The sequence below is a fragment of the Artemia sp. Qi Xiang Cuo genome, chromosome 6 (genome assembly GCF_049724085.1).
Source record: "Artemia sp. Qi Xiang Cuo chromosome 6, ASM4972408v1, whole genome shotgun sequence".
NCBI classification, from domain to species: Eukaryota; Metazoa; Arthropoda; class Branchiopoda; order Anostraca; family Artemiidae; genus Artemia; species Artemia sp. Qi Xiang Cuo.
Genome location: NC_142799.1, coordinates 42,076,903 through 42,092,838, shown reverse-complemented (window position 1 = coordinate 42,092,838; position 15,936 = coordinate 42,076,903). Strand labels below are relative to the sequence as shown.

At 35.3% G+C, this 15,936-nt stretch overlaps 1 protein-coding gene across 2 annotated transcripts in view; it reads left to right on the top strand.

Annotated features, from left to right (window-relative positions):
* Window positions 1-15,936, top strand: part of LOC148951245 (kin of IRRE-like protein 3) — a 114,343-nt gene that overhangs the window by 36,305 nt on the left and 62,102 nt on the right. For both annotated transcript variants that reach the window (XM_089090195.1, XM_089090194.1), the window contains exons 3-5: window positions 6,273-6,456; window positions 10,859-11,002; window positions 12,024-12,218. In XM_089090195.1, the coding sequence (XP_088946321.1) occupies window positions 6,273-6,456; window positions 10,859-11,002; window positions 12,024-12,218 (523 nt within the window). The remainder of the gene's footprint in view (window positions 1-6,272; window positions 6,457-10,858; window positions 11,003-12,023; window positions 12,219-15,936) is intronic.

Here is a 15,936-nt window from a genome sequence, read left to right as displayed (position 1 = left end):
ACTCATCCCAAACTATTGGTTTCAGACAACAAACACCTATGATGGACTAAGAAATCTAGCTCTAAAAAGTCTAAATAGCAAACTACACATCCCAAATCATAATTTTCTGACAACACGCACCTATGAAAGGCTAAGAAACCTAGCTAATGAAAGCCGGAAATAGCAAATTAACCATCCCAAATCATAAGTTTCAGACAGCACTCACCTATGAACGGCTAAGAAATCCAGCTCGGAAAAGTAAAAAAATAGCAACCCACACATCCCAAATCATAGGTTTCAGACAACACATACCTATGAAAGACTAAGAAATCCAACTCAGAAATGCCCGAAATAGTAATTAACATATCCCAAATCATAAGTTTCAGACAACACTCACCTATGAAAGGCTAAGAAACCTAGCTCAGAAAAGTCAAAAATAGCAAATTAGTCATCCCAAACTATAGGTTTCAGACAACAAACACCTATGAGTGACTAAGAATCATAGCTCTGAAAAGTCCAAAAAGCAAACTCTACATCCCAAATCATATTTTTCTGAAATCACACACCTATGAAAGGCTAGGAAATCTAGCTCAGAAAATTCAAAAATAGCAAACTAGTCATCCCAAATCATAGGTTTCAGACAACAAACACCTATGAAAGGCTAAGAAATCCAGCTCAGAAAAGTCAAAAGTAGCAACCCACAAATCCCAAATCATAGGTTTCAGACAACACACACCAACGAAAGACTAAGAAATCTAGCTTAGAAAAGTCCTAAATATTAATTTACATATCCCAAATCATAGGTTTCAGACGACATTCGCCTATGAAAGACTAAGAAACCTTAGCTCAGAAAAGCCTGAAATAGCAAACTACTCATCCCAAACTAGAAGTTTCAGTCAACAAACGCCTATGATGGACTAAGAATCATAGCTCTGAAAAGTCCAAATAGCAAACTACACATCCCAAATCTTAATTTTCTGACAACACATACCTATGAAAGGCTAAGAAATCTAGCTCAGAAAAGACAAAAATAGCAAACCACTCAACCCAATCATAGGTTTCAGTCAACACACACCTATGAAAGGCTAATAAATCCAGCTCAGAAAAGTCAAAAATAGCAAACTACATATCCCAAATCATAGGTTTCAGTCAACACAAACCTACGAAAGGCAAAGAAACCTAGCTCAGGAAAGCCAAAAATAGCAAACTACTCATTTCCAAACTATTGGTTTCTGACAACATTTACCTACGAAATACTAGGAAATCTTAGCTCAGAAAAGCCTGAAATAGCAAACTACACATCCCAAATCATAATTTTCTGACAACACGCACCTATGAAAGGCTAAGAAACCTAGCTAATAAAAGCCGGAAATAGCAAATTAACCATCCAAAATCATAAGTTTCAGACAGCACTCACCTATGAACGACTAAGAAATCCAGCTCGGAAAAGTCAAAAAATAGCCACCCACACATCCCAAATCATAGGTTTCAGACAACACATACCTATGAAAGACTAAGAAATCCAACTCAGAAAAGCCCGAAATAGTAATTTACATATCCCAAATCATAGGTTTCAGACAACATTCAACTATGAACGGCTAAGAAATCTAGCTCAGAAAGGTCAAAAATAGCAAACTAGTCATCCCAAACTATATGTTTCAGACAACAAACACCTATGAGTGACTAAGAATCCTAGCTCTGAAAAGTCCAAAAAGCAAACTATACCTCCCAAATCATAATTTTCTGAAAGCGAACACCTATGAAAGGCTAAGAAATCTAGCTCAGAAAAGTCAAAAATAGTAAACTAGTCATCCCAAATCATAGGTTTCAGACAACAAACACCTATGAAAGGCTAAGAAATCCAGCTCAGAAAAGTCAAAAGTAGCAACCCACACATCCCAAATCATAGGTTTCAGACAACACACACCAACGAAAGACTAAGAAATCTAGCTTAGAAAAGTCCGAAATAGTAATTTACATATCCCAAATCATAGGTTTCAGACAACATTCACCTATGAAAGACTAAGAAATCTTAGCTCAGAAAAGCCTGAAATAGCAAACTACTCATCCCAAACTAGAAGTTTCAGTCAACAAACGCCTATGATGGACTAAGAATCATAGCTCTGAAAAGTCCAAATAGCAAACTACACATCCCAAATCTTAATTTTCTGACAACACATACCTATGAAAGGCTAAGAAATCTAGCTCAGAAAAGACAAAAATAGCAAACCACTCAACCCAATCATAGGTTTCAGTCAACACACACCTATGAAAGGCTAATAAATCCATCTTAGAAAAGTCAAAAATAGCAAACTACATATCCCAAATCATAGGTTTCAGTCAACACACACCTACAAAAGGCAAAGAAACCTAGCTTAGGAAAGACAAAAATAGCAAACTACTCATTTCCAAACTATTGGTTTCTGACAACATTTACCTACAAAATACTAGGAAACGTTAGCTCAGAAAAGCCTGAAATAGCAAACTATACATCCCAAATCATAATTTTCTGACAACACATACCTATGAAAGGCTAAGAAACCTAGCTCAGAAAAGTCAAAAATAGCAAACTACAAATCCCAAATCATAGGTTTCAGTCAACACACACCTACTAAAGGCTCAGAAATTCAGCTCATAAAAGTCAAAAAAGCAAACCACTCATCCCAAATCATAGGTTTCAGACAACACACACCTATGAAAGACTAAGAAATCCAACTCAGAAAAGCCCGAAAGAGTATTTTACATATCCCAAATCATAAGTTTCAGACAACATTCACCTACGAAATACTAAGAAACCTGGCTATGAAAAGTCTGAAATAGCAAACTACTCATCTCAAACTCGAAGCTTTATACAACAAACACCTATTAGTGACTAAGAATCCTAGCTCTGAAAAGTCCAAAAAGCAAACTACACCTCCCAAATCATAATTTTCTGGAAGCACACACCTATGAATGGCTATGAAATCAAGCTCAGAAAAGCCAAAAATAGCAAATTAACCATCCCAAATCATATTTTTCAGACAACACACACCTACGAAAGGCTAAGAAATCCAGCTCAGAAAATTCAAAAAATAATAACCCACACATCCCTAATCATAGGTTTCAGACACCACACACCTCCGAAAGAATAAAAAATCTAGCTTATAAAAGCCGGAAATAGCAAATTACATATCCCAAATCATAAGTTTCAGACAACACACACCTATGAAAGGCTAAGAAACCTAGCTCAGAAAAGCCAGAAATAGCAAACTACTCATCCCAAACAATAGGTTTCAGACAACATTCACCTACGAAATACTACGAAATCATAGCTCAGAAAAGCCTGAAATAGCAAACTACACATCCCAAATCATAATTTTCTGACAACACACACCTATGAAAGGCTAAGAAACCTAGCTCAGAAAAGTCAAAAATTGCAATCCATCCATCCCAAATCATAGGTTTCAGGCAACACACACCAACGAAAGACTAAGAAATCTAGCTCAGAAAAGTCCGAAATAGTAATTTACATATCCCAAATCATAAGTTTCAGACAACACACATCAACGAAAGAAATCCAAAATGGTAAACCATGACTCTGAAAAATCAGGTCTTTGGGGCGTCGGGGGCCCTTTGGGGGGGGGGAGCCGGGGGGAGGGTGCCCTTCTGTGTCTCAATGCACAAAAAATATTAAAAAAATGGGGAGGGGAGGAGGGGAGGGGGTGGGGAGGAGGGGAGGGGTGGGGAGGAGGGGAGGGGTGGGGAGGAGGGGAGGGGGTTGGGAGGAGGGGGAGGGGGAGGGGACGGTGAGGAGGGGGAGGGAGAGGGAGGGGAGGGGGGCCCTTTGGGAGCTTGGGGGACCTTTGGGGACCGGTGGAGGGCCTTTGGGGGTCCTGGGGGGCCAGTTGGGAGCCTGGGGGACATTTGGGGACCGGGTGAAGGCCTTTGGGACACCGGTGGTCTTTTGGGAGCTTGATGTGCCTTTGGGGGCCCGGAGAGGGACTTTGGGGGTTTGGGGGGCCGGGTGGGAGTCCTGGGAACCTTTGGGGACCAGGGGTTCCTTCTGGATTGTGGTATGGGGATTGGAACCCTTCGGGGTTGGGGTAGGGCGATCGGGGCCCTTTGGGGTTGGGGTAGGGGACCTCACAACACTGTTAAAATGGAACTTGTGTATTATAACGACCACAAAGTTTTACCCTCAAATTCTCTCCTAAAATCTCTTCAAAAATCATATTTTAAAATGTCTCTAACTGTTTCGCCGAAATAATTCCATAAAATGACTAAAACAGTTTCGCCCAAATAATCCCTAAACGCAATTTCAGCGTGTTCCTTTTGTTTTTTGGCATCTCTGTGCTTTCACATTTCAAATTTCTAGGAAACCCTTTCCTACGCTAATCTCTTCATCTCATAAATTTTCCTAGGTAAACTATTAAGGTTTCGTTAGAATATCAATTTATCTCTCCGACTTAAAGCTCAGTGAAGCCGTATTTAAAAATAGAATTTCTATCTCTTTAGACTCCCGCATAATTCCGAGATAACAAGTGATGTCATTTATAATTCCTGACACTAAAGATCAATGAAGCCATATTTAAAAATAGAATATTTATTTTTCTCTCTGACCTAAAGAACATTTATCCCTCAGACCTAAGATCAAAGAAGCCATAATGTTTCTTAATTTCCCCCTCGTGAATCAATAATTTCCCCTAGCGATTATGTAAATCAAGTTCTCAGGTTAGGTTATCCAAACAATCACATAAAATTCGCGTCGAGCATGTCCATTCTTACTGACAACGAACAGATATAAATCATCCATAACACAGACATGAAAAACATCAAATAAATCGAACAACACACATAACCATCCATGAAAACAGACATAAATGTGAGAAAGTTCCTGTTTTTCCATTCTCACTGACAAAAACCATAAAAACAGACATAAATGTGAGAAAGTTCCTGTTATTCAAATTCTCACTGACAAAAACCATAAATCATCCATAACCATCCCTGAAAAACATCAAATAAATCGAACAACACACATAACCATCCATGAAAACAGACATAAATGTGAGAAAATTCCTGTTTTTCCAAGTGAGAAAATTTCTGTTTTTTCATTCTCACTGAGAAAACCATAAAGAGCGTGTCCAAATCAGACGTTTTCTGGAAAACTTGGAAAAAAAATCTGGGAATGTCAGCCTATCAAGTTGCAACCAAAAAGGACGGTTCGTGCCAAAACCCATGAAGACGTGATTTGATTGGTTTAGTTTCTTAGATTTCCGGCCCAGTTTTCCTGAAAACGCCAAATGTAGACATACTTTAAAAAAAATTTACACTAACATAGGGATAATTGGGAACTTACTGTCGATTTCGTTGTTTGTTGTTAAAGTTTGTTGTTAAAGTTGTTGTTATTGCCCGAGTTACAAAAAAAAAACTAAAAACAGGAATTAACATTTTAAATATGGATACCACAAATGGGAAGCTAAAGCGCCGAACTCTTGATACATTCTGACGTTTTAGACAATTTGGATATAGGTGCAAATACAGTTTCCCACAGGGCTTTGGCTGACTGAAGAACCTTATGTTGTTTTCCTCTTTTAATGCTGAAAGTAGTTTGAACCAGTTTAGCTGAATTTATTGGGACTATCAGTACTTTGAAATTGAATTTAATACTGCTAAGGGATAGAACTCCACCAAAGATTGAATGTATATGCTCATTAAAAAAATTGTTAACTTCGGGATAGAAGACTGACCCCCCTCCCCACCACTAGTGAGTGATTGCAGAACACCCCTAATAAAGTTCGATGATTATATAGAAAATTTGTATATTGTTACTGGTAGTATTTTTTTACCTGGTTGAGTTAAAATTCATAAGAATCAGCCCCCACCAAAAAAAAAAAAAAAAAAAAAAACTTGGTGCTCATGGCTCCTAAAATATGAATCAGGCTAGTGAATCAATCTATTTTAAATTGAAATTTGTTATCTGAAATTGAGAAGTTAGAGACACATCTGCTTTATAAGATAAGGAAGAATCAATTATTTGGCCGTTCCTCATCATCGTTCATTGGCAATTCATGCTTGGCAGAAAATGTAATGACAACCCTCAAGTTAATGACTATTTATTTATTCTTTTTTCTACTTTAATTTGACCCTTAAAATGGCCTATAGTCAGTACATTGCTTTGCCTAAAATGTTCAACTGTATAGGTAGGGCTTACAAGTTCTTGTAGCTGCCCGAACTTAGCCATTTCAGTTTTTTTGGCGGTACTTTCGTCTTGTGAACAACTCTGTGTGATCTCAAACCCCATCATTTTCTTTCAGCCCATTGGAATGTATGCTGGGAAATACGAATGGGCAGCAGACCGTGACTCTGGTGACTGTAGTTTAAGGATTTCAAACGCTAGGTTGGATTTTGATGACGGCCTGTGGGAATGTCAAGTAACAAATTCTGCTATTGACGTTCTTGACTCTCTCACTTCTGAGCCTGCTCAGCTTGTGGTTCGTGGTAAGCTATTCCCCATGGTATTACTGAATATTTTGGGTTTTTATCACCAAATCCCTCAAAAGGAAAATTATAAACCATCAAAGTAAAATTATTTTTTTTAAGTCAATTACAAGTAACTTGTCTTCAGGGGGTTTGAGCGGGCCCCAGCCCCAATCTTATCTCTGGTTGTAACTGTTCATTATACCTCTGATTTGATAATTTATTTAAGTTTAGGTTAGTTTTAATATCCATTTATACATTCATATTAATTGCTGTTTGTTTAAAAAAAATAAAAATTATAAAGAACAAGAAAAGTGACATTTTGATTAAACGAAGGATAATAATTTCCGTGGGATCCCATCCAGCAATATACACGTTTTAGACACACTTCTGTTAGCAAGTTCCTGTGTTTGTGGTGTTGTTAGAGCTAGAACTATGGGGGATCAAGACTAATGAAACGCTTCTAATGCTCCGAAAAGCTCACATTTTTAAATGTCAATCAGTTTAAATCTTCCAATATTCCTCAAATACAGATTTGTTGTTAAGAATTAACATTAACAGCTGAATTTAAGCTGTCTGTTCCGTTTTTTTTTTTTGCATGATCTAACACGGCGATGCACAATTGTTGGTAAAACTTCTAATTAATAGTCGAGGGAAAACTCTTCGTTTTGTTTTCCGTTTATTCGTTAATTGTTTAGACAACAAAACCTAATGAAAAGATTGTAGGGTCAAGCAGGATAATGCTAATGTAATTGCTGAATCTATTTTTTCATTTGTTTCTGATCTGTGTCAAATCTTTTTTTTTTTTTTTTTACTGGCATCTAGCTGTAGGTTAAAGATCACTAGATAACTTTAGTATCCTATTTTTACAACTTTAACCTAATTAGTTTGTTAATCGTTCACAAGTCAAACTTGTGCTTTTTTTTATCTCAGTGGACTGCAGAAAAGAGAATTTGATAAGTCTTGAAAAACTTAAATAGAAGGAAGGATTTAAGATACAACTCCGAAGAAAAAAGTCACATAAAAAGTTTTTTCAATCATGATTTTGAAGGGTCTAGGGTCTTAAAATAGACAAATTGAATGCTCCTCTTTGGTCAAATCTCCCCTATGTTCTGTTTAGACTATGAATCATTGACTAACAGATTCATTGAGCTGTCTTACTTTTTTTTCTTCTCTTCATTAAACACATTTCCTTTAGAATGTCTAAGGGACAAGACGAAGTTTTATTGTTTTTGTTTTGTCTCAAACTTACCTCTTCTGAGGAGCTTAGTACTTGGGTTTCCTGCGGAAAATTAGTTTTCCAACTCACTATATTCTAGATCATTACTTCCCTTGCGGATTAACTCCTATTAGTCCACCTTTTTCTCTCAATCATCACTGGCTACACTGCTTTATTATTAATTTTTAGTCTAGAGATGAATTTTGTAGATAAATTAAAAAACGATATTCCTTGAAAACAAATGCCCTTTCTGGTTATAACTCGGCATGCTAATGTGCATAAGGTGTAAAATTGTATTGCAAAAAAACTATAATCCTTGACAGAAATGGGAGATTCATTGAAAGTAATCCCTAGATGGTGCTGATGATTTCTTGTTTCTAAGTAGAATCTTGATGATTTTGAATGAAGCTTGATTAAAATACCTTTAATGGGTACAACTGAATCATTCAGAATCCAACTTGATTAATTCCAAAAAACAATCACAGCCTAAAATAGAAAAAGGCATTTTTAGTCTAACGGAGAGTCGAGATTAAACATACCTTAATGTGCAATTAGTCAAACTGGCTTCAGAAACACACCTTATTCCCAAAATGCTTTAATTTTTGTCTTTAAGGAATTATCCCTTTTTTAAGGAATATCTTTCGGAATTTACAAATTGAAGAGTGAATCAAGGACATTAACGCTGAAATTTTTAAAAATATAAAAAGTGAACTTGATGAATAACCCAACTCCAAATAGCCGTAATAGCTATTGAACTTGAAACTTCTATTACTCAATCTTATAGATCATTGAATAAAAAAAACTAGTTTTTCAACTGAAAGTAAGGAGCAACATTAAAACTTAAAACGAACAGAAATTATTCCATATTTGAAAGAAGCTGTCCCCTCCTCAACGCCTCACTTTTTACGCTAAAGTTTGACTGTGTCTCACAACTTTCTTTTTTAAAACAATAAAAAAGTTTAGCGTAAAGAGGGAGTCGTTGAGGAGGGGACAGCCCCTTTCATATACAGAATAATTTATGTTCGTTTTAAGTTTTATTGTGCATAAGGGGCAAACAAAAAAAAAACAAATAGACACGCACCCGTGATAATTCTTCTGGCAAAAAATACAAAATTCCACAGTTTTATAGATAGGAGCTTGAAACTTCTACAGTAGAGTTATCTCGTACGCTATATCTGATAGTATTATTTTCATTAAAGTTCTATGACTTTTAGGGGGTGTTTCCCCCCTTTTTGGAAAATAAGGCAAATTTTCTCAGGCGCTTAACTTTTAATGGGTAAGACTAAACTTAGTGAAACTTATATATTTGAAATCAGCAAAAAAATCTAATTCTCTTGATGTATCAATTGGTTTCCAAATTTCGTTTTTTATGAGTTTCAGTTACTATTGAGCCGGGTCGCTCCTTACTTACAGTTCGTTACCACGAACTGTTTGAAAAGCTAAGAATTGTGCATTTTTCTGAAACGTTTTTATTGGCTTATTTTATTTTTCAAATATTATTACCTGAATAGATGCCCCGTTATACAAAAAAAATTATTCCAACATGCAAACAGGTAAAGATTCACTATGCAGCTGGCAAAAAGAAATGATTCTCCAAGGAATTGTAAAATAATAGAACCAATCCTTGGGAAACTTTTGCTGAATGCATGGAAGAAAAAGCGTACAAAGCTCGTAAAGACTAATTCTGTCTGTTGTTCTACTATAGATTAATACGTCTATGGTTTTTACCAATGTTTGAATTAAATCGAAATTGAACATTTCATCAGTCATGCAACTAGCATCAATTATATATCTTGTTCCAGGAAAAACTTTTCAACATTGTCATTTTGTCTGTCACGCTTCTCTTTTTTAGAACGCTTGCTTAATTCTCTATCTTTTCACTTGTTTGCACAACAGAAAAGGGAAAGGACTAGTTTGGTGAAGTTGCAGCAAAAAAAGTGAAGTTTTAGCTCTATGGACAACAGAAGAATTAGTAAATTTCGAGTATTTAAAGGGTCTGCACGATCTCTAATATATTCGATTTATTGATTGAGTTGTTTCTTTTCCTAAGAAGATCCTCTCCCCTAGGCTAAACACAAAATAATTGGCAATATAGCTACACACATTCAAATGAATATTTTATTTTAAAATTCGAAAAAACAGTTAGAGCAGTAGTGCGGATTTGATACTGTCCTTGAGAAATGAAGTTTTCGAGGTCGTAAGAAAAAGCTGTAATGATTTTCTTAGAATATTTTCAACATTCTAATCATCGAGTATCTAGAAGTTTACGCGAAAAAGAATCACATTTGATGTTTAGTTCGCAGCAAGAAAAAGAATTTTAGCTTTCAAAGAAAGAAAATACTTCAAAGGACATGCTGACTTCAAACAAAGTATAGAAACCATTAGAAACACAAAGAGCAAAATTCTTTAGTCTTCTTTTCCTTAGACGACAGGAAATCTTGTTATCTCCAATTATTTTTAATTAAAGTTTATTCCAGGGCTGGATATTTATCATGTAATGCCCTGTTAAACAAAAGTACCCTGGTGGGAAATTCTAAAATTAAAAAATGGCTCCTAGGGTTCTCTTGTCTATGATAGCCTAAAATGTCATTCTTAACATTAAATGGATTTATTCCCCCCCAAAAAAAACGAATATCACTCGAAAATAATACCAAATTAAATTTGTACTAACCAAACAAAGCGTTGTTTCTTCAGTTGTTTCGGTAGATGGTTCTATTAAAATGTTCCTTATCAAAAGTTTTTATTTCTCAAAATACATTTTTAAAGCCTGGCGGGGGGGGGGTAGTAAATGTCCAAACAAAATCCATAATGGTGACAATACTGTACGCAAAACCAAATACATAAGGGTAAAAATAGAACTTGAAAAATTGCTTGCCTATGCAGTATTATTAGTAAGGAAGGTGAAAGATTAATATGGCTAGGACAAATCTTATGGATGAAGGACTACGAGGAATATGCTTTTTGGCAAGGCAAATAAGGCCGAGACAAAAAGAGGAAGGTTGTTGAACGGAGTTGAACGGAGTGGAACAAGATCATAAGAAAAAATTTAAGAAATCAGTTATTTCGCTGGAAAGCACTAAGAGTACAGCTGTGTTTATAAATAGAGCGGAGGAGAATGTAGTGTAGACGGATTAGCCACATGCAGCTTTTTGTACAATAAATGTTGATTTTGGCAGCAAATGAATATGTTTTTTCTCATTCTAGTTCCCCCACAAATGGTCTCTATTGTTTATAATGGTTCTCACGTTGAGCGACCTGGAAATATCACGGTTCAGTCGGACACCATTGCAATGGTCCAGTGTGTAAGTGCGGGTGCAAATCCAGTTCCAAACCTACGTTGGTTTATTGGTATGTTCTTATTTGAATTGCTGTACTGATTTGTTTTTTGTCCCAATCCTTACCCATCAAACATTTGCTAACAAACTTATTGGACTAACTATTTAACAAGCATATATATTTGTTTATTATGAAGGATTGTTTATGGTACCAGGGACTAACATAATAAATTATTTGGAAAAGCTGAGAGGGCTCAGGTTCTATTAAACACATAAAAACGACTGAATTTTATTAAAAACATAGCAAATTACAACAAAATCATATAATATTTAAATTTTTTAGAGGGGGGGGGGGGCACGGGCCCTAATTTCTCAGTTTGTGCGTGCTTGCATGCTATTTAAATTTTTCTTGTCATTGTTTAACAAAGATAGTGGTTTATTTTTGCCTCTTAAACATACGAAATCAGGAATTATATTTTAAACTAAGTGTGGGGCTAAGGATCAAGCTTAAAGTGTCGGAAGTATTTCTAGAGAAATTTACGTTTTTCTCATATTGATATTTCCTCTTAAATTTACAATTATTCTCCATTTGGTCGTTTTCAAGTCTGAAAACATACATAGTGTGGACCCATATATATACCCACCATTTCCATTTTCAGCAATGTTGCGGAAAGAACGACATCTTTAGTTACTTTTCTTCTATCCTATCAAACTGAAAAGGTTACCATTTCAAGCGAAATTGGCTTTCTTCCATTTCATTTTTGGGGAAAATGTGAAATATACATTGGCTTTAACAGTTTGCTCTTGACCGTTGCAGATTTTTGTGTATCCTATTCGAAAATCCAATCCAAATCATCTATTACCCCAAAATAATTCTTTTTTATCTATAAACTTGACTAAAGAGCTTAGGTTTTAAATCACGTCATGATTAATTCTTTTAGGTTACCGTAGACACTGAGTGCTTTTATTCTTTCAAATGCAGATTTCACCTGTTTCCAAGTTTCTAAAAGGGAATGTTATTGGATGAAATATCCTAGTTTAATTAGAATTTCGAAAGATATAAAGATAGAAACTTTTCATCTTTTGTTTCTTAGGTGACGAAGAAATATCTCATAATGCCTACCAGATGAACTCAACTATGGAGGGAACTTCCAAATCTTGGATTGCAACTTCCACACTAGAATTCAAAATTAGACGAGATCAGCATAATCGCATCCTTCGCTGTGTCTCCGAGCACGAAGCACTCTTAGAAAAGAAGTTGGAAACTGGAATCAAGCTGAACGTACAATGTGAGTCCTCTTGATAGCACTTCTTGCTGGGTTCGGGGGTTTGCGTTAAAAAGAAATTACAGGAATATATTTTCCTATGAATTTTCTTTTGGCAAAAAATTTTTTCTTTGTATTTTGTGTATGTTTACATCTATGTATGCGCAAGGAGGGAGAATTGTTGATAAATCCAAGCTGTCGTGGGTTGGATTGACTACACTGACAAGTTGTATTTTCTCATGAAGCTATTTTCATTGGTCAAATGCTGGTTTTATCTGGAATAAATTAGTTTTTGAAGTAGTTTGGTTTTAGTGGCTACTAAAATTAATGCCCTGCTTAGAGGAGAATAGATTACATTCAAATAAAAATTCGAGCTAGTTAAATCAAAGGATGCAGTTTTTAGAAGGAGATTTATGGATGGTGAAGCGCAGAATATTACGAAATGCTGGAAAGCTTTCATGTTTTTTTTTTCTTGAAAGGACGATTTTAGCTCATGGAAAATCTGTTTGGCTACTATATTTTTCACCGCCAACTTCGACGCTTCAGTGCCTAAAAATTCTTAAGCTACAACTTCAGATTGTCGCAAAAATCTACATCTACACATCAAAGAAAAATGTGTTCAAATCCGCGCTTGCTATATAAGAAACTTTCTCGTTGCAAAATAACCAGGTCTAATATGTACTTTATGAATATATTCGATAGACGTGTGAAGAGATGGAAACAGTATTTTAGTCCAATACGGAACTTAAACTGAAATTTACACTTCAACTTAGATTTTCTGCTTTCAATGTATAGCACATTTGTTTGTAATACTTTTGACCCTTCCATGGTTTAAGCACAGGATGGTGAACATCTTAATTTATCAGAATTAGATAGCAAGACCAATTTTTACTTCTTAATTCTAATTTTGATATCAAGTGTCAAACTCTTTTATTCTGTTTCCAAACCCTAAAGTTGAGACATAATAAAAGGTATAATATTGTAATGCTAAACTAAATTTGTTCCGGGAATCTAGTGTAGATAGACTTCTCATATATGATGAGAAGTGTGAACTGTCGCAGTTTCTTCTAATTTAAAATGGGATATCCATATTAACAATATCATCATAAAGCACTTATCTCCTTTCTTAAGCTCCTGAATAAGCTTTGTCCCCCTTCCCCCTTCATTTGTCCCCATCCCCCTTCCCCCTTCATTTGTCCCCATCCCCCTTCAGATTCGTTAATGATTTATACTTCCTGTGTCCGTCCACATCTTCAATAAGCTCCTCAATACCTTGCTCTTCACGCTAAAGTTTTTTGCACTTTTAAAAAAGCTGCCTATTCTAATAAAATGGCCCTTATGGTTCAGGAGTCACACTTAAAAATTGGGACAGACAGTAAAACTTTAGCGTAAAGAGCCAGGTATTGGGTAGTCTAGTGGTGCCTCCTTTTTTCTTTTCTCCCTAATTACATTCGAAATTGACAATTGTACGAGTATATAGCAGGTACCTTTAAAATATGTAGTGGATAGTTTATCATTTTTTTAAACTATTTTATTTGACCGCTTTATAACTATTCCTCATGTGTCTCCCCCCCCCTTCCCCCCCAAAAATGTACTGTAATTGAACAGATATGTAGGAACAAATTGTGTATCCCTGAAGCTTCAGTGTTTAAATCTCTCTCGAGTGTCCAGTCCGGGATCATTGAATCTCTTTACATTACGAATATAATAATGCTAATATTCTGAGAGTTTCCTGTCTGTCCACTTTGGCACGTGCGTAGCTCGGAATGATCATGGATAGATTTTTTTCAAATTCGAATGATTAACTGTCCAAAGGAGATGATTAGACTTCTTTCAGCCCCTTGGAATATAAATGGGAAACATATTTTTTCCTGAGATTTGATACGTGATAAGCTTTGCCTTTAAGAACTTCACATAAGGTCCGATCTTAGAAATTGGGAGCATTTGGTATGGCAACTAATCCTATTTGGGGATTTAATGGGCTTGTAAAAGGAAATTTGTAAATCCCTGGGGATCAATAAAGCGTTTTTCTTTCAGTTTTCTTCCTAACTAATTTCTATGGGGAAATTATACTCAGTCTAGGCAAGTCTTTTTGGATTTTGTTGAATATTGTTTAAGGAACAAGTGGTTGGCCTCGAAAAAAAATAGTAAAATATTGAAAGACCAATCACAGTAAATAATTATCAAACTGGGTCAAATATATCAGATCGGTTATCGGTGGTTATAAGAAAAGGGCTCAGACGAAAAAAATTAAAAAGCTACAGTGACCTTTCAAAAAAAGAAAGTGATTTTGTCAAAGTAAAGTGAGAATTTCGGCTATTTCGTAAAAACTGCAAGTAAAGAGCAGCCCTTGTCAGTAGAAGAAATCCATAATTAATAGAATTTTGATTACAATATATAGATCCAAAAGGTTGCTTTTCATGTTGATTCTAAATATATGAAATTTGTTGATTTAACTTTACCTGTCAATTTATATATCACAAGATCATTTGGATAATTTTCTACCCACAAAAGAAGCTTGGTTTTGATGAAAATTGTATCTTGAATTTCTTCTATGCTATAGTTGTAGATCTTGGCTTTCTAAGCCAAAATTTACATCTCTATATAGATTCACAACATCTATATATTTATTTATTTATTATTTGTTTACTTATTTTTACTAAAAACAAACGGTAGGTACACAGTGCTTTTTGTTGTTATAGGCGTTGATCACGTTCTCAATAAAGCATCAATCAAACTTAAGCGGAATGTTCTGCGAATGAGGGGATGGTTAACTATATATGGGGTTTCTCTTTTTACGGGGGGTTTTTCTTTTTACGGGGGATTTCCCTTTTATACGGTAAACTATGTTCAAATTGCAATCGCTCTTTCCAAATTTCTGAAAAAAAAATTCCGTTTGCTCTATATTTGACAGAACGGGAAAGTATTAACAAAAAATACTTCTCATATAGTGCTGATAATGTTAATGTATGATAGCTAAAAGCTAGTGAATTCTTTTTTAGATAAACAAAAACTATATGCAACCCTATGATAATAGAAATAACTTAGAAGAAAAGAAATTTATTTGGAATAGGAATAGTTCAGAATCACAAATTGTTCATATTTCTGTCTTATTATCAAGAAACAAAAATATCATAATGAGTATTCAAAATATTACACATCCTAATTTCCTAATTTACTTACTGTTCACAGGTTGATCTGATTTAAAAATACTCTTGGAGCCTACTAAGCCCCTATTGTACGCAGTATGAGTGAGGCTTAGTTTGGTTGCGGTGCCACATACCTTTATTCGTTCTATCCCTTTATCCGAAAAATCTACTATATTTTTCTATAGCAACTCACTTGGTTGCCACACATATTTTTTAGCCCCTCCCAAATACTTGTTTATTCTAGGAGTAGGCTGGGTGTCTCTGCCCCAGCTGTATAATTTTTCACCTAGCAATTGAGAAAGAGCAGAAACAATATCACGAAGAAAAAGGTCACTGTTTAGCGGGTTTACTCTTAGAATTACATTTGTTTTATTCTTAGAATTCAACAAGCCTAGAATATCACCACTTGACTTTAGTGAGAAAAAACGGTGTAGCGATCCGATACTATCATGGAAAAGCTCTTTTCCTTTCAATGAAAGGGAATCAATCAGAAGATAGGCTTTTGTCATATGCTTAATTGCCTCACTGCCAGCTTTTAACGAGATGAATCCATATTCATAAGAATAGTTGCTGGGAATATATTTTGGCCATTT